At 44.0% G+C, this 18,748-nt stretch overlaps 1 protein-coding gene across 6 annotated transcripts in view; it reads left to right on the top strand.

Moving 5' to 3' along the window:
- The window catches only part of FUBP3 (far upstream element binding protein 3), a 63,481-nt gene that overhangs the window by 3,187 nt on the left and 41,546 nt on the right, over positions 1-18,748 (top strand). For 5 of the 6 annotated variants that reach the window (XM_053374453.1, XM_053374451.1, XM_053374449.1 and 2 more), the window contains exon 2: positions 11,003-11,108. In XM_053374453.1, the coding sequence (XP_053230428.1) occupies positions 11,006-11,108 (103 nt within the window). In that variant the 5' untranslated portion in view covers positions 11,003-11,005. Of the gene's footprint in view, positions 1-7,739; positions 7,779-11,002; positions 11,109-18,748 lie in introns of those variants that run through there. The other variant, XM_053374450.1, reaches the window with a different exon arrangement.

Below are 18,748 nucleotides of genomic sequence, written 5' to 3'. Positions count from 1 at the left end.
TGACTGGCCCCTCCAGCTTTCTTAAGGAGGTAAGCGGAAGAGTTTATTTATTGCATTTATATCCCACCTTTTTCTCCATGGTTCACTCCCCCATTTAATCCCTACAACAATCCTATGAGGTAGGTTAAGAGGCTGTGACTGCCCCAAGGTCACCCAGCGAGCATCATGACTTGGGGATTTAAACTCTGATCATCTCCCAGGTCCTAGTCTGACATGCTAGAGTACTTCTGCCATGAGGCGGCTATATAAATTAAGTAGATAGATAAATATGGGGAAAGCAAAATGTCACTTAGAGAAGGCTCTGAAATATATTTCTTGAAGCTTGAATTTGTTGTACAGTGGTACCTCGGGATGCGAACGGGATCTGTTCCAGAGCCCTGTTCGCATCCTGAATGGAACGTGACCGCGTGTCTGCGCATGTACAGGGCGCATTTTGCTGCTTCCGCGCGTGCGTGTGACGTCATTTTGAGCGTCTGCGCATGCGTGAGCGGTGAAACCCGGAAGTAATGCACTCTGTTACTTCTGGGTTGCCGCGGAGCGCAACCTGAAAGCGCTCAACCTGAAGCACATTCAACTCGAGGTATGACTATATTCTGGATTGTTTTGTTTGATGTTTTAATGTGTTGTAAACCACTTTGAGATTTTTTTCATTAAAAGATAAAGCAGTATAGGAATGAAATGAATACTACTACTACTACTAAATTCCATTACTACTAGATTTTCCATTAGATATTCTGTTGTGGCGACCATAACCTAGGTTTAAGGTGCCATTTGGCAATTATCTTACGTATTTGAGTTTCTAACACTGCCCTCCGCATTTTTCCCAACTCATATTCCACTTTGGAAGCCCCCTCCCAAAGCAGGATGTTTCATAGAGTCATAGAATTGTAGAGTTGGGAGGAACTCCCAACTCCCAAAGGTCATATACTCCAGCCCTCTGCAATGCAGGAATTGAAGCAGCCTTCCTTCTCTTTTGCATGACCTCACCTCCCGCTCCCCCCCCCCTGACATGGAGGAGTAGCCCAGCAGCCTCTTTTTCAAGCCCAGATGCTTTTTTGGAAGCCCTCCCAAATCGGCCCTTCTCCTCCCTTGCTTGGCTTCCCTCTCTACCCGTTTCCCTCCTTCAGCAACTGGTCTCCAAAGGTAGACTTCCTGTGGGCGTGAAGCCTTTGCTCCCTGTTGTAGCTAGAAAAAGCTATCGTGGAGCTTTGCTTGCTTAGTCCCAAAATGTCTATATTGGGCACTGTCATGTTTTCATGACAGTGGCCAATATGATATTCAACGCCCTTTTAAAATGTGCTGGGGTATTATTGGGTTGTTGTTGCTTTTCTTTTGATTATGTATTTTGTGTTTTTATATTGTGATTTTATCATGTGAACCACCCTGAGACCTACGGGTATACAGATTTAATAAATAATAATAATAATTTTCATAGCACCACCTCATTGCCCTGTTTGGGAGCCGCACCCCAGGCAGGATAAGGGGCAATGGTCCTCTCCAGCAGTTGCTTTTTGTAAGGTACACTGCCTCTGGACAGTTAATGTTTGTCATGGTTAATAAAACCAAAAGGGCTTTGTTGAATAAAAATGAAAGTTTTATTATGCTGATGATGTTTTCATCTATTTTGTTCAGAGAATTTTGTTTACCCTGCTCCATGGCAGTGGCCGTGGGGGGACAGGGTGCTCACAGAGCAGCTTAACAAAGGTCAGTAGTAAGACAGTCCCTACTCTCACAGGCTTGCTATCGAAAATACATGATGCAAGAGGAAAGAAGAATGGGGGTGGGTGAGAAGATAACAGTTTCAGTCTGCCTCTGGGTGACAGTTGAGAGGGAACGAAAGGCTGCTGGTCTCTATGCAGAAATTGTGGGATTGCCCGGCTGGGCTCCTCTGCTTTTGCTCTTCAGCCAGATGTAAACGTCCAGTTGAGGAAGAGCCAAAAATAGATGGTGTCTCTCTTGTCTTTTTTTTTTTTAAGGAACTTCTAAATGAGTTCTGCTGGACGTAGAATCAAACAGTCATTATATTTTTCCCTCCACCCAAACCAGTAAGACCAAAGCATCTTGGAGAGCCCCATAAGCTGGGGGTGAAAACAGCAGCCCTTTTCTGCTATTGCCACACCCACCTGCCAAGTGGACTGCCTTTGGACATGAATGTTCTATTCAATGGGTAGGCCAACTAAGACCCGGAGGCCGGATCCGGCCCAATCGCCTTCTAAATCCGGCCCGCAGATGGTCCAGGAATCAGTGTGTTTTTACATGAGTAGAAAGTGTGGTTTTATTTAAAATGCATCTCTGGGTTATTTGTGGGGCATAGGAATTCGTTTTCTCCCCCCCATATAGTCCGGCCCCCCACAAGGTCTGAGGGACAGTGGACCGGCCCCCTGCTGAAAAAGTTTGCTGACCCCTGTTCTATTCCTAGGATGGCTTAGTAAAAACTGAGCCTTGTAGGATCAAGGACACAAGGGCAGCAGCCTGTTTTCTCACAGTGGGCAGTAAAGCTGCAGCCCTACCTGGAGATGCCAGGAATTGAATCTGGGATGTTCTGCATGCAAGGCGGATGCTCTGCAGCAGAGCCAGAGCCCTTCGTGGAATCATAGAAAGCTGCTTGATACAAAGTCAGACTAGCGGTCCATTTAGTCTTGTCTATATTGATTGACAGCAGTTCTGTAGAGTTTTGGACAGGATTCTCTCTCCAGCTTCACCTGGAGATGCTGCTGTGAATTGAACCAGGGGCCTTCTACATGCAAGGCAGATGTTTTGCTCATTAGATATCTTCCCAAGATGTCTAGAAAGTAAAGAAATAGATGAAGGCAATAGTGTCCTTGATGTTGCTTCTTAGCACGTTGGTACAGTACCCCTCTTGAACTTGGAGGTAACATACAGCAGATGTGGCTGAGTTGAGTTCTTGAGTTAGGAATGTGTGATCACTGACCCTGGAGCCGGCCCTACCATTAGGACACAGTGAGGTAGCTCCCTAGGGAATCGGCGGCGGCAGCAGGGTACTCAATGGAAAATCATGCTCCCGCAGGGCCTGTTCTTGTATACCATGTGGTGTACCTCCCACCCCCTTAGCCAGCCTTCTTCAATCTTTGGGTCCCATATATTGTTAGACTATGATCCCATCACTGTGACCATTTGCTGTGTTCTCTAGAGCTAATAGGATTTGGAATCCAAGAACATCTAGAGGGCTACAGTTTTGCTGCCCCTGCCATACAACCAAGATGGCAAGTAGCTATTGCTAGCTCCCCACCCCCCTGTGAATCTAAACCTGTGTTACAGCAGAGTCTCATCTAGTTGAGCATCCTGTTCTCACTGTAGTCAAACAGCTGCCTTTGGGAAGCTCATAAGCAAGACCTGAGTGCAACAATACTCACACACCACTTGCAGTTCCCCACAACTGGTATTCAGAGGTATGTTGCCTCTGACAATGGGGGTATCTCTCCTCCCCCTGCACATTATGTACCTACTTTTTAAGGCAAACATTCTCAATAATCTCACTGTAGCCTTTCCTCATAGAAGAGTTGTCATTTTCTATGCCTTTTCCAGCTGTGCTGTATCCTCCTTGAGATACAGCAACTGGAACTGTAAGCGTTGGGCCTCAGCACACAGATTTGTGTAATGGAATTCACTGTTTTCATTTGGTTTTATCTCTTCAGGGCGTGAGTGGGATGTGTTTGTCAGAGATTCTTGAGTTCTTTTGGGGGAGGCTCCTGGAGAGGAATGTGGGGAGTAGGGGTCAGATGATAGGGGCCAGAACCAGATGTCCAGCATGATACTTTTGGAAGAGTTCTCTTCTAATTTAATGATTTTTGCTTGTTTCGCCATCCAGAGGGCTGCCATTCTGTGGCAGCTCAGATTCCTGTGGCATCTTAAAAGACATATTTGTTGTAGTATAAACTTTTGTGGACTGCAGTTCTCTCAGTCAGGCTTCATACATCTCATACATTTAAAGCACACACAACCAAGAATCTTGGGAACTTGGAACAGTTCTACATGTTCCATTACTTTTAACTAACTACAGTTTTCATAATTCTTTGGGAGCAGTTTTGTGGTTTAATGTGTTTTAAATGTATGCTGTGGATGTGATCAAATTCTCAATAGAGCCCAAATAGTTCCTGAAATAAATTTGCCTTATTTTCCATTGGCATATTCTGGTTGGGACTGTGGGTAGGGCAGGAAAGGGTTAAACTCCCCCCATGTGCTGCCTTTTTGACAACCCTATGCCAAACTCTTAAGCCACCATGACCAGTTGATATGGTGACCAGTACAGTACTGTATTTAGCACCTGTTCAACTTTTGACCCTCCATACTTATGAAAGAGCATGAGGTGCCTCTCTCCCATAGAGCAGATTTATAACGCCTTTGTGCTACCTGGCAAAAGGCTCTGCTTTATATCTCTGCCATACATGTATGTTTCAATAGATCTTTCTGTTTGCTTGAGAATGGCAGAGCTGCATTCTACCTGGCGTGCTTTACAATTCCCAGTAATCTCTTCTTATTTTTTTGGTGTGTGTGTGTGTGTGTGTGTGTGTGTGTGTGAAGTGCTGTACATAATATCATTGTTAGTTGACTCTAATACTTCACACACCTTGAGGAAATAGACTCTAGGCTAGGGATGGGGAATCTGTAGTCCATCAGTCTCAGCCAGCATGTTCAATTAGGGCTGGATGATGAGAGTTGTAGAAAACAGGGGAGCTCCCAATTTCTGCTCTGGCCTGTGAAAAGTTGTGCCAGCAAACAAATGTTAGTTGCCAGAAGACATATTGGCTGTCTCATTTCATAATCATTACTGCTTGTGGGGCACAAACCAGTCTAGAATCTTTCTCAAGAGATTCCTCTATCTGGTCTGGTCTTTTGGAAAGGAAAATGAAAGACGGGAAGACAGAAAGTAGAAATCAGCAACGATTGAAGTTCTTTTGCCCTGCCCTCCGTTATCCTTTGCGGAGGGGGCAGCAATCTGGGAACTCCTTAAGGCCTCTTAATGATCTTCTTGAAAGTAGAGGGGGGGTGAAAAGGGGATTTAGGTGAGTACACTGTCTATAGTGGAAGACATTATGATAAATGCTGGAGGGCTAGTAGTGTTCTCTAACTACAAATATGCTCCCAAGCTTTGTGGCAGTATAACTGAGAATAAACCTCATAGAATTGTAGGATTGGAAGGGGGATCCAAAAGCTCATTTAGTCCAACCCCCTGCATCCCTGAAATCTGAACTTTCTTATTTTTTTCCTGCTAATTTTTGCCCTTCTTGGGACATGTCAGCTTCTATGTAATGCTTGGCTGATACCACACAGTGTGTGTGTTAAATACCTTTTTCGATTGAAAGGACCCTTGTGAACTCTAGAGCAGGGGTTGGCAACCTTTTTCAGCCATGGGCTGGTCCACCATCTCTCAGACCATGTGGTGGGCCAGACTATATTTGTTTCTGAGAGGGAAATGAACGAATTCCTATGCCCCACAAATATCCTAGAGATGCATTTTAAATAAAAGCACACATTCTACTCATGTAAAAGCACCAGGCAGACCCCACAAATAACCCAGAGATGCATTTTAAATAAAAGGGCACATTCTACTCATGTAAAAACACACTGATTCCCGGACTGTCCACGAGCCGGATTTAGAAGGCGATTGGGCCGCATCTGGCCCCCAGGCCTTAGGTGGCCTACCCCTGCTCTAGAGCACTGGTCTTCAGCTGATGTGTTGAGACCCTCCATCCATCCAAAAAAGGCTTGTGGACTGATCTAAGGTGGGCTGGATTCACAGCCCTAACACAGTGCAGCTATTGTAGAAAAAAAGGAATGGGTCTCCAAACATGTTCAGCTCTGAGGTCTGGAAAACCTGCTCCCCACCTTGCAAGACTTTCCCCACCTGACCTGGGAGGTGAACAGAATCTTGGGGTATTGTTTAGTGCGGTGTTGTTGTCATTGATATTATTTATTGTATCTTTATTTTTAGATCTTAAAATGAATTATGTGGGAATTTGTTCAGTTTTGTTGTGTACCCTTTGATGTGTTTTATTTCCTGTTTATGGCTACTTCTGTTATGTTTGCAATCATGAAAATGATTCATATTCCAAAGCTGCCTTGAGCATCATTTTAACTATGGAAAGGCGGCATACAAATGTGATGGTGGTGGGGGTTGGGTTAAAGGTGGGTCCCACCCCTGTAAAAGTTGGAGGCTGCTGCTCTAGAGCGTATGTGAAAAGATGTATGGAGTTGCCTTAGAATCTTGTTGGCCATAAAACTGCTTTCTAGTCTGACAGCAGGTTTGTGTCAAGACCTTTTAACTTTTGAACTCGTATGTTGCATATGCATAGTTGACCTCTATCAGTGACCTGCATTGTAGCTGAGGAGGCCACATGATTTGTCAGAGGTAGCTTGAGAAACTTGGGTTTCAACTCCTTCACCTTTGGCCATGGGCAAACTAGGGTTTCTCAGGCTCAACCCACAATATGCAGATATGTAGTGGATGAGGTATGGGTTTGAGTCCCCTAGTATCCACTAGGCTTGCCAAAAATGTTTCATTAGTAAGTGATTCTGAGGGTCTGTTTTTATTCCTTATACATGTAATAATCATTGTTGTGATCTTGCCAAATACCAACATGCAAACTTTGATTTTGCATGTTTATTGAAGCGCCTTGGCATTTCTTCTTGAAATGAATTTCAGAAGTATTTCTTATATAAATTATTTAAATAATGATAATGGTGGTATTATTCACCATGATTCCAAATCCTTTTCCCTGGTCAACCACTGCCAGTTCAGACCCCCATCAGTGTATAAGTCGAGTTAGGGATTTACCTCTGCTTGGTATGCATTACTTTACTCTTACTTAAAATCTTATTTTTGACACCTGTTCATCTAGTTCAGAGAGGTCTTTTAGAGTGCTTCACAGTCTGGTTGAGTTTTCACCATCCTGTTTTTTTTAAAAAAAACAACCACCTTGTTTTCATTAGACAAATTCATTAGACAAATTCATGGAGGAGAGGGTTATCGATGGCTATTAGCCACAATGATTATGCTCTGCTGCCACCTTTGAAGGCAGCAGTGCTTCTGAATACCAGTTGCTGGAAACCAAAGAAGAGAAAAGTGCTCTTGTGCTTGAATCCTGCTTGCTGGTTCCACATGGGCATCTGGGCTGGGCACTTTGAAGACAGGATGCTGGACTAGAAGTAACTTGTCTGCATTTACCCTACCCCACTGCTTTGTTCACAGTTGTGAAGAATATTCTTATGTTATGAATGGTCCGGGTTGCCATTAAGAAAAAGAGGTAGGAATAGACCAATATATATGTGGACTGTCCCTGGATAAAATGACTTTTCTTCTTTAAGTTCTCAAAGTTCTTAACCTAGCCCAGGGTTGTCATCAGAACTAGCCAGATGTTTAACTGATAATCAGTCACAGTCAGTCTATGAAAAAGAAGACTTTAGAGTCATCATGCCCTTAAATGGCAACTAGATATTTTGTTTTAGCAACTAACCTTGGTTTAAGGAGCCATCTGGTGCCTAGCTTATATATCTGAGTTTCTAACCATGTTTTTGAACCCGGTTCAATAGCACAGGTCCCAGAGCATATCCTTGGGAGACCCCACAGCTCATTCCCTTGTGACAATTCCATTGTGACAGCCATCTTCTATTGTGACAGGCACTCATGAACTTCTAGTCTTTTTCTCCCCCGTACTCCCCTTTATCCTGGGCATCAAAAGTCTCAGATAAGTGAGTTAGCTGACATAACTCTTGTTTCTTAGGAAGCCTGAACGATGCTGCTCTTGCTGATTTCGAATGTAGGTTGTATGTTGTTGGTATGGACTTTTTTGTGGGTAGATCAGAAGGTTGGGGTTCTTCCTAGAGGAATGTACTTCAGGGCAAATGTTTGGGGAAGCAATTTTATGGGTCTGTCTCTGTCTATGTAAGTTCTTTTCCCTGCTACTACTGATGTATCAGTACATCAGTGCTGCTCACTCCTCACTCCCTTTGTTTCTCTATTCTATTCTCACTGCAAAGGCAGTTTCCAAGTGGGGAGGTGTGGTTTAATCTCATCTAACCAGGGTAGTTGAGATTCCTGCATTGCAAGGAATTGGACCATGACCTTTGGGGTGCCTTCCAACTCTACAGTTCTATGATTCTGTAATAAGACAGGAGATACTGGTTTATCAGTCTCATTCATAAACCAATGCTAAACTAGAGTTCTCCAGTTGTAACAGGGAACTGTGGTTTAATTCAGGTAGATAGCCGTGTTGGTCTGATGCAGTCAAAACATATTTTAAAAAATTGTCCAGTAACGCCTTAGAGACCAACTAAGTTTGTTCTTGGTATAAGCTTTCATGTGCATGCACACTTCTTCAGATACTTTGTGGTTTAATGTGAGCCACAATGGAATGCTAAAGCTTTAACACAGTGGGAAGCAGACAAGCCAGGCACTTGTTCTCACCTGTGTAAACCATAGTTTGAGAAGTTAGGAAAGGTTATAACCCCCACATGGGGGTTCTGTTCCCAGCCCCCACATGTATTGGCAGATCTCGCATAAGTGTGTTCTGCCCCTCCCCCATTCCACCTACATTCTTCCCTCATCCAGGTCCAAAAGGACCTGTGCACTAGTGATCATGTGTCATTTGGACGTACCTAAAATGGTTGTCACTTGTATTCAAAAGGAGTGTTCAGGGGTCAGTAAAGAGTGAGTGAAATGGACTTCACATCCGTTTTGGACTATGTATTTCCCAGCCACAGCAAGCACTTCTCAGGCTCTGCCTGCCTAAGCCTTTGAAGAAGCCCCCTGCCGCACCAGCTTGCTTGAGCCAGAGTGATATGGGGGCTTGCCACCCCCAGCTGAGCAGTTTAAGGAAGCCCTAATGCCCTTCTGGGTTGTGTGAGCTGGAGTTGAATTGGGGCTTGGGCTGGGCAATGCTGACTGGGGCTGATGGGAATTGGAGTCCCAACATGGTCTGGAAGGCCACACAGTTCCCTGATCTAAGAAGAGGTCACCTCTTCTCTCATGAGGATTGCCTCTTCTAAATAAGAGGGCTTCTTCCATCTTTTGCAAGCAGTAGGGAATGATGCTGCAAGCTAGATCAGGGGTCAAATGTTGCTGGACTCCACTTTCCACCATCCCTGAACATTAGCCATACTGGCTGCAGGGGCTGATGGGAGTTGGATTCCCCGTAACATCCCAAGGGTCACAGGTTTCTCATTTCTGCCGTACTTAAAAAAAGGCGGGGGGGAGAGACAAGTTAAAGTGGAAAAAAAGAGATGTCTCCACAACAGCTTTGCAGTTGTCAGGGTTGCCTGGTGTATCACCATGTCCATATCATAAGGGACGTTGGTGGCACTGTGATCTAAACCACTGAGCCTAGCGCTTGCCGATCAGAAGGTCAGCGGTTTGAACCCCGCGACAGGGTGAGCTACCATTGCTCGGTCCCTGCTCCTGCCAACCTTGCAGTTCGAAAGCACGTCAAAGTGCAAGTAGATAAATAGGGACCGCTCCGACGGGAAGGTAAATGGTGTTTCCGTGCGCTGTTCTGGTTTCGCCAGAAGCGACTAGGTTGCCTACCCCTGGGTTTAGTCATGCTGGCCACATGACCCGGAAAAATTGTCTGCAGACAAACACCAGCTCCCTCGGCCAGTAAAGCGAGATGAGTGCTGCAACCCCAGAATTGTTTGCGACTGAACTTAGCTGTCAGGGGTCCTTTACCTTTTTTAAGTACAACACAATCAAGTCTCTTTTCTGTTCCTGACACCCCCAATAAATCTTCCATTTTAATACGGCATTTGTAAAAATGTGTTTAGACCTGTTACTATTTTATAGAGAGAGGGAGAGTTCTTAGTACCCCACCCCTTGTGTTCTGGTATTAGAAGGTGCTCAGGATATGTCAGCTATTAGCTTGATCCTGACATAGGGGCACGTGATGTGTTGTGGCTGTTCTGGGGTACAGAGAGCAGCATGTATGGGTTTCCACATTGGGAGAATGACAGCTGTGGGTGGGTAGGGTATGACATTGATGTTTGATAGGCTGAGTCCGTGCAAACAGGAACTGAGCAGGGAGAGCAAAAAGTCTTGAATGCATTTTGGATTTTTGAAGGGGTATTTACTGAAATTGTTAATGGGTGCCATTGGAGATAGTGACAGGCACACTGGTGCCTGCAGGTGCCATGTTAGCCATCCTTGGTATAACCAAGCTGTCTGGGGAGTCTGGTTGAGATGCAGCTCCAACTAGCTGGGCTTCCCAGTATCCTTTTTGGCATGTGACATCAATTCAGTTTCTTGGTTGCCAGTGCGGGGTTGCTTCCCTCTGGCTGAGCCACCAAAATGGCATTGTTCCTTTGCACTACTGGCCCTTTGAAACAACAGTGAAACTGTGTCATGTTGCTGCCATAGCCCCTCCCTGCTGCACCATACCCTCTGGGTGGACACTCCCTGCATACCCCACCACAGTTGTGACTTGTACACCTCCCATGTGGAGGAGACCTCCAGCTGACCATGGCTGAGTTGTGAGCCGGACCATGGTCCCATGTGCTCCTAAAGCATCTCAGTGGGGGTTGTTTTCAGCCAGTTGCTCAACTGTTAACAGAATCTAGGAACAGGCACCTCTAATTAATTTAGTCAGGAAAATGGGCATGAGCAGCGGGAGAGTATAATGTTGCAGTGACCCTGGAGGGGTGCAACTTGTTATTTGTTTGTTGGCAGTATCTGCGTCAACCACTTCCATAGGAGCAAACCCACCAAGGTCCCAGGTAACCCGTACTGTGCTCTGGTTGGCTCAGTTCATTAACTAATCAGTTCCTTCTCCTGCCTTTATAAACCTGCCGCCATCTGCATAGCCTCCTCTTGGATTCCGTCTCTCACTCATGCTGCATCGTGTGTCTTTTGGTCACCCTCTAGCATGATGAAATTTTGATTCCCCACCCCGCAATATATATATTGCTGTAAAAGCTGTTTCTTGCTGTTTCAGCCACATAAGAAGTAAACTAGTTTGCTCATGTTGTTCCAAACTTCTTCTTTCTTTCTCTACAGCAAATGGCTGCTAAAATTGGTGAGATACCTCACTTGAATAATTCCACACCGCTTGTGGACCCTTCAGTGTACGGTTACGGAGTAAAACGGCCCCTGGATGATGGAAGTAAGTCTCCTTGGTTTTCTTCTGTTTTGCCTTTTGATACTTGCTGTTACTCATATTATTATGGGGAGGGTGTTGGTGGCATGATGTCTGCTGGCAGAGTGCTTATTGCAAATTAATAGAATAGCATTGTAGTAGAACAGGGACGTCCAACTCCCAAGAGACTGTGATCTACTTACAGGGGAAAAAACTGGCAGTGATCTACCCCTGGGGGTGGTGGGTTTCAGCTCAAAGTTTTTGAGCTTGCTTTAGGGAGGAAAGCCCTGTTATTAAGGGGGAAATGTTGGACTAGAGTAAAGGGGAAAGGAGATTAGTCGCTCACCAAAAGATAGCTATGGAAACAATCTGCCTTACAGCGAAAACTCCGTCTTCCATTTCTACAATCATGCGAAAATGAAGGGCGGGGAGATGGGGGGACGGGACGGCTGCTCTTAGGCAAAAACAAAGGAAAAGGAGCCTGCGATCAACAGTGATCGACCGGAACCTCCCAGGGATCGACCAGTCAATCCCGATTGAGCTGTTAGACATCCCTGTAGTAGAAGATTCATTTTGCCATATGTGGTGTATATGCAAAATAACTAAGGACTTTTGGGAGATGATTTATAATGAGTTGGAATTTATGGTAACTTTCCCCAAAAGACCAGAAGCTTTTTTACTAGGGATAACTGGAGCAGATATCCCCCCCCCCAAAAAAAAACAGATAAATCTATTTCTTTATGGAATATGACAGCATATTATACACACAAAAAGGGTGTGATGAGGTGGTACCTACCAAAGGAGAATGGCAGCTGAAATGGATAGAATATGTAGAATTGGCAAGTTTTGACATGTAAAATTAGAGATAAGAAAGAGACTGATTTTAAAGAAGATTGGAAAATATTTGCAGAATACTTTAAAACTCACTGGAAAAATGTTAACGCAAATAGGATTTGAGTAAGAGTAGCAGTAGGGGTGAACTTTTTGTTTTTATTGTGAGATAAGGTGAAGGTATAGAGTAACTATAATATGCAGCATAAGCTGAAATTTTGAGGGAACCATGGAGGGAGGGAGGGGAACTTGTAGGAGGAATGATGGATTGCTAAATTTGAAATGTTGTTTATTTGTTAAAATTTATGAATAAAATTATTTTTTTTAAAAGAAGATTAATACTGGAATGCCAGAAGTGATTAAGAGAATAATGTCTTCCACAGTCACTATATCTGGACAGCCACTTTACTCTTTTTCCAGACAAAGCAGAACCGTGGTAGTTAAACGCCACTGATCAAATTTTTGCACCTGGCTGGCAGGGCTTGTCAAATGACAAGTAGGTTTGGGCAGTGCTTATGAAGCTAGATTGAATGTTCCCTTGATTAGTTGATGGTGAAATTCAGTTGAAGCTGTGCCTGGGAAGCGAGGGGAGGGGAGAGGGCAGCTGGAGTCTGCTAGTTCCAACGGCTGCAGAGTTAGGTATGTCCTATTGGTCTGTTGGTTTCCATAGGCTGATATACCCCTAACTCATTATGTGACTAGCCTGACTCTGTGCGTGGGACCATAGATAGGTTGGCTGGTGACCCCCACTGAGCTGGCTCATGTTAACCCAAGTGAACAGAAAATAATAAGAGCCCTGGTCCATTCAGTCCAACCTTCTGTTCTTATAGTGACAAATCAGTGGGAAGCCCACAAGCAGGAGCTGAGTGCAACAGTTCTCCCCTCCTGAGATTGGTATTCGAAAGCTTACTGCCCTGACTAAATGTGGTCTGTTTAACCTGCTGTGATTTTAAGATGGTCTCCAGTTTAATACCCCCTTAAAAAAAATCCTATTGGCTGGGTTTTAAAGAGCCAGGTGTGTTGAGACTTTTTTCCGCATCCCTCAGATGCATCCAGGGCTTCCCAGAAAACTCCTCTTGGAGTGGCATCTACTGCAGCCACATGAGCAGCTGCATTCAGAAATAAGTTGGCCAAATCAGTGTACTGTAGTTTTCCGTGTATAAGATTATATTTTTTTCTTTAAACATCATGCCAAAAAGTGGGGGGTCACCTTATACATGGGTAGTGCATAGGGTGAACATTTGATTGGTTGCTGCCGTGGCTGTCAACAGCTATTGTGTGTGTTATTTGTTGCTGCATCAATGGGTGGTGTTGATTGGCTGACGCTCTATCAGTTGGGTGGGCGTTAGGCAGCTGCTGACGGTGATGGGGCAGGTGGGAGGTGGATTTTGTGCAATCCTCCACAAAAAAGCTCAGCCATCTCCCCTCATTTTCTTAAATTTGAGTCCCCCCAAATAGGGGGTGTCTTATACATGGGGACATCTTATAGACGGAAAAGTACAGTATGTGCATGGAAAACCTTGATTTAAAAATGAGAATGCATACCCTCATCTGAAACACACACACACACACACACACACCCCGCCCAATATTGGAACCATTGGTGAGTTTGGGAAAGATTGGAGGGGAAAATAGGAGTGGTTTCAGAATATAAAGTGAAATGTTTAAATGTTCTAAATTCTGGATCAAAATGCTTAAGTTTAGTTAGTGCAAACAAGAATTGGGGGATATTTGTGGGTCCTTCAGATACTGTTGGACCCCAGCTCCCTTCAGCCCCTGCAGCCACCAATAGTGGCCAATAACCTGGGATGATAGAAATTGGAATCCAGCGATATCTGGAAGGCCCCATGTATCCCCATATCTGATCTAAGTAACAGAATTCCCTGGTACAATTGGGATGGAAGGATGCCTCTTCTTAGATTAGGGCTGCGGGACTGTTTCACCCTCCATGTATTGTTAAACTCTCTACTCCTCTCAGCCATAACCAGCCTGGATGGTGGGAGTTATAGGTCACTGGCAGGTCTCTGGTCCCCCCTCAAACCTGTATTCCTCTGTGATTAGATCCTGAATGCTTGAGGCATATTTAAGTTCATGGTGTGTAAATGCTTTTGCCCTGTTGTCTGAGGCTAGCTATGCAAATGTTCTTCTAGCTCACTGTGAGATCTTAAATGCTCTGAAAGGATGTGCATTCTCTGAACTCTTTTTGTCTCTTTTCTTAATTTGTAGTGAGTTTTACTTTATTTCTAAGCTCAAACAAAATAACTTATGGGGTGACCCCCCCTTCCCCCTCTTGGCTTGCTGCAATGTGCTCTCCATGTCATGCTTGGCGAAAAAGACATTTTGAGTGTTTTAGTGGGCAGCAGCGCCCTATAATTATTTCTGAAACAAAAACTTCACAAATGTATCAGACAACGCGACTAGGCGCTGACTTAAATTATAATACATTTCAGCACCAGTCAGCTATATGTGCTTGCTATGTACGTTTTAACTTTGGTTGTCACATGGAACAGCTGGTGGCCCTGGAGTTGTTCAGTTATGACTGTGTTCGTCAAGGTTTCCTGGGCACATTTGTGAACCGGAGAGACTGTTGTGGGCCCCACAAGCAGTCAGCGAAGCCAAGCACGCATGCTGCAACCTCTTGGCTGCAGGTTCTTCTTTCAAGCCTGATTTCAGCAAGGGAGAAGACGGCCCCCAATTTGTTTGATTTTATTAAGTTTTTTACCATTACCATCATTTTATTTGCAGTCAACAGACTATTCAAGCAATCAATAACCATTTTATAACAATTGACAATAACATTGATTCAAAAAAACCATTAATACAACTGCAAAACTCAGAATTCATAGAATCGTAGAGTTAGAAGTTAGAACCTGAGGGTCATGTAGGAATCTCAACACGCTGTACCCCATCCAATGTGAGACCATACTTGACCCTGCTTAGCTTTGAAAATGTAGAGAATTTGCTACACAATGCACCCCTTTCACCCAGATCCCAAGCCTTCTGTGGAGGCTGTTGCTGATCCCTGTTCTGTTCATTTATTTATTTGATTTCTTGCCCACCCTTTACCATAGAGCCCCAGGGCAGGTTGCAACAATATATACAATTATAAAACAAGTAAAATGGTTGCCACCACAACAAAGTATGCAAACAAACAGTTCCTTAAATAAGAAGAGTTAAAAGTAACTCAAAGAAAGATGCAGACTAGTATAATGAAGATCTTCTCTTGAAAGAGAAATAAGGGCCATAGAGAAGGTTTCAGAGCAGCCCTGGTGCTGGCAGGGAGCTAACTAGGATGTACCCCTGGTTGTATGATGATTGAGCTACCATGTGGGGTGAGGAAATTTCTTAAACCAGGAGATTATTCTGATGTTCTGTTTTCTCCTTTTTGGGGGGTGGGGGAAAACCACCTTTATTTCCTAAGTACATCTAGCTAGCATGGCAGTGCTTCAAAGCTTTTAAGTTTCATTTATTAAAGCATGTTAAATTATATTGCTTTCAAAGGCACTGAAATTTCCCCCAGTGCAAATAAGCCTGGAAATTTTTGCATCAGTGGCAAAACTTCTGGGAACTTTTTGAATTGACGTTTACCTATTTTGTTCCTGCTGAACCTATCTGGGGGGCAGGGGGACAACGAGAGAAAAAGGGGCCCTTGTCTTGCTTGCATTCAAAATCTCATTGTTCCTTTTCTTCACCTCTATTACTCGTGCATATTCTTGGGGCTGCTTTCTCAACCGCTGGGATGAACAGCAATCAGCTTCAGCGTCAGATATGACTTTTAACATCATACCTATCCATTTCTGTAAATGGGCAGCTGATTGATGGAGGATTATGCATGAGGTGCTTAACAGCAGCGTGCTGGTTGTAACAAGTTCTTAGGGTGTTGGGGGAAGGGGAGAAGAGAGGGTGGAGGGGTTTTTATTAGCCATATTGAGGATGCAATCTTAACACCCACCTCCTACCCTTAAAGTATCCTTAATATACAGCAGCAGCTGGAATTGGCTGAACTGACCTGGGCTTGAAATGGAGCTGGGAACACAGAACAGATCCCCCCCCTTTTAAATTATGTGCTGCAAAATGTGCCTGCCTGCCTGTCTTGAAACAAGCAGGAGCTAAGAGCCTCAAAGGCCACTGTGACTATGTCCCTTAGTGAAGGTAGTGAAGATAGGAGCAGGTGAAAGTGGTCTAAGTCTGCTGTGGTTGGCCACTGTCCTCTTTTCAACACTTGTCAAAAACGTTTTCATTTAGACAAAACAAAAATGAATCTATCCTGTGGATGTTGCTTGTCTTTTCTTCAGAGTAAATCTCAATTGAGGTAGACTCAGGCTTTTTTTTTTTTAATGATGGGTGCTGCTCCTGGAAAATGGGGCCGATTTTTATGCAACGTTTTCCCTTATTTTGCAGTAAAATGACAGCCGTTAAACTTAAAATTGTGCCCGCTAGATGTAAAAGTGGGGAGGGGAAAGAGTGCACACGCGATGATGGGGGCTGCAAGTTCAGCCGACCCTTCTATTTCGGAGGCTGATGGGAAGTTCTTTTCTGCCTCGATAGTAAATGGCAGCTTGCATTCTGAACGATCCCCTCCCCGTTAAAAAAAAAAAAGCCAGAGGTTTGCTTCTCTATTAGCCTAACTCTTTTCAGAGCAAAATGGGCTTGTTTGACAGCAAATAGAGCTTTAGATTGTCTGTACCTTGCAACCTTGAGCTCTGATGTTCTTTTAATTTATTTCCTCCACAAGGGCTGTCAGGAAGGATAACTGTCTTCTAGTCTTAACTGCTTGCACATGCTTCCGTGTCTTGCAGTGTTTGTGTTATAGAGGAGAGGAAAAAAGGTGATCTTTTGAACATGTTTTGCTTAAGGTTGCTCTGAATCCTGGCAGAAACTTGACATGAGATAGTGGACTGTGCTACAGGTGTGTGTATCACATTGAATGTCCACCCCCCCCCCCGTTCAAAAATGAGAAGAGACAGATGCTCTTGCAACTAGGAAACTGTAGTTCTGGTTCTGACTCAGCCTTCTGTTCCTTGATGCACTTATTTTCTACTTAAAGCGATTGTAAAAAACAAATATTTAAAAATCTATGGTCCTTTAAAAATATGAGCCAACTGTGGGTTGAAGTAGTATGATCTGTTCATATGTACATAAATAGGCTTAGGTCCATTAAGTTCAGTAAGTCTACTTTGAGCAAAAATTAGTTGGATACAATACCCATCACTTCCTTCTCACTCATTATAGGAAACCTGTAGAACCCTCGTTGTTCAAGTTCTTTTATTGCTCTAGCCCAAAGGCCATGACAAACTTGTATTAGGTAATAGTATTAATAAAAGAATACAGAACATATATCCATTATATAATTATCCATAATAAAAATACATTGCCAAGTTCCTGAGCACTAAAACAGTTTTGCTTGTGCATCTCTGACAGCTCCAATATTATTTTGCCTTTTTAAAACCTAATTTGCCAACATACATGCTGTACTAGAGAGAAGAAAACACCAGGGGAAAAGGAGTTAGGTGAAATCACTATAAATTGTTGTAGTGATTTGGAAGTTTAATCTGAAATCACACTGGATGAGTTTATTGGTGCCTCTGGTTGTTGGCATCTGTCTGTCTCAGCAGACTATGGAGAAGTGTGCCTTTGGAGTTGAAGTCAAACTGTTGGAAGGTTGCAGTGCCTGCTGTGGCTGTAGAGACTGATATGGGAGAGACATGTTTTGTTGCAGCTGGGGTAGATGAAGGCATCTGGTAGTGCTGCTGCAAATGCACCGTGGCGTTTCTTCTCTCTGCATTCCTCTCAGTGGTCATTCCTCCTCTGGTCACTGCTGGATACACAACCTGACTGTCAGTCTCCAGGCACTGTGGCTGTCTGCAAAGGATTCTTACTTGGCCAAGTTGATGTTGCCAGCCTTCAAGTCTGCAAACATAACATGAATACAAATGCAAAATCTCCCTATGTCTGGGACCCTGTTGTAGTGACCATCTAAGACTGCAGTGGGCATCACTTAGAAACACAGTTCAATGAAAGCATTTCTTAAGGAAACTACTCAGAGTTAGATAACTAGCTCTAGTTTGCAAGAGTGGATACCAAGGCGAAATTTTTGTGTTCCAGATTAGTTGTAGGTCCCTTCTGGATTATATTCAGAAGAGCCAATTCCTTAGTTGACACTTATCAAAGTCAATGCAGAGCTCAGTTCTTGAAAATAGTAATAGTCCAAAACATCTTGACAAGCTGCTTTCTGGAGTTGGTTATCACCCAATTCTACATAGCACAACATCAAAAAAACGAAGATCATGGCCACTGGGCCCATCACCTCCTGGCAAATAGAAGGGGAAGACATGGAGGCAGTGAGAGATTTTACTTTCTTGGGCTCCATGATCACTGCAGATGGTGACAGCAGTCACGAAATTAAAAGACGCCTGCTCCTTGAGAGAAAGGCGATGGCAAACCTAGACAGCATCTTAAAAAGCAGAGACATCACCTTGCCAACAAAGGTCCGTATAGTTAAAGCCATGGTTTTCCCAGTAGTGATGTATGGAAGTGAGAGCTGGACCATAAAGAAGGCTGATCGCTGAAGAATTGATGCTTTTGAATTATGGTGCTGGAGGAGACTCTTGAGAGTCCCATGGACTGCAAGAAGATCAAACGCATCCATTCTTAAGGAAATTAGCCCTGAGTGCTCACTGGAAGGACAGATCCTGAAGCTGAGGCTCCAATACTTTGGCCACCTCATGAGAAGAGAAGACTCCCTGGAAAAGACCCTGATGTTGGGAAAGATTGAGGGCACAAGGAGAAGGGGACGACAGAGGACGAGATGGTTGGACAGTGTTCTCGAAGCTACC

The sequence above is a fragment of the Podarcis raffonei genome, chromosome Z, assembly GCF_027172205.1.
Source record: "Podarcis raffonei isolate rPodRaf1 chromosome Z, rPodRaf1.pri, whole genome shotgun sequence".
NCBI lineage: Eukaryota > Metazoa > Chordata > Lepidosauria > Squamata > Lacertidae > Podarcis > Podarcis raffonei.
This window is presented reverse-complemented; position numbering and strand designations above follow the sequence as displayed.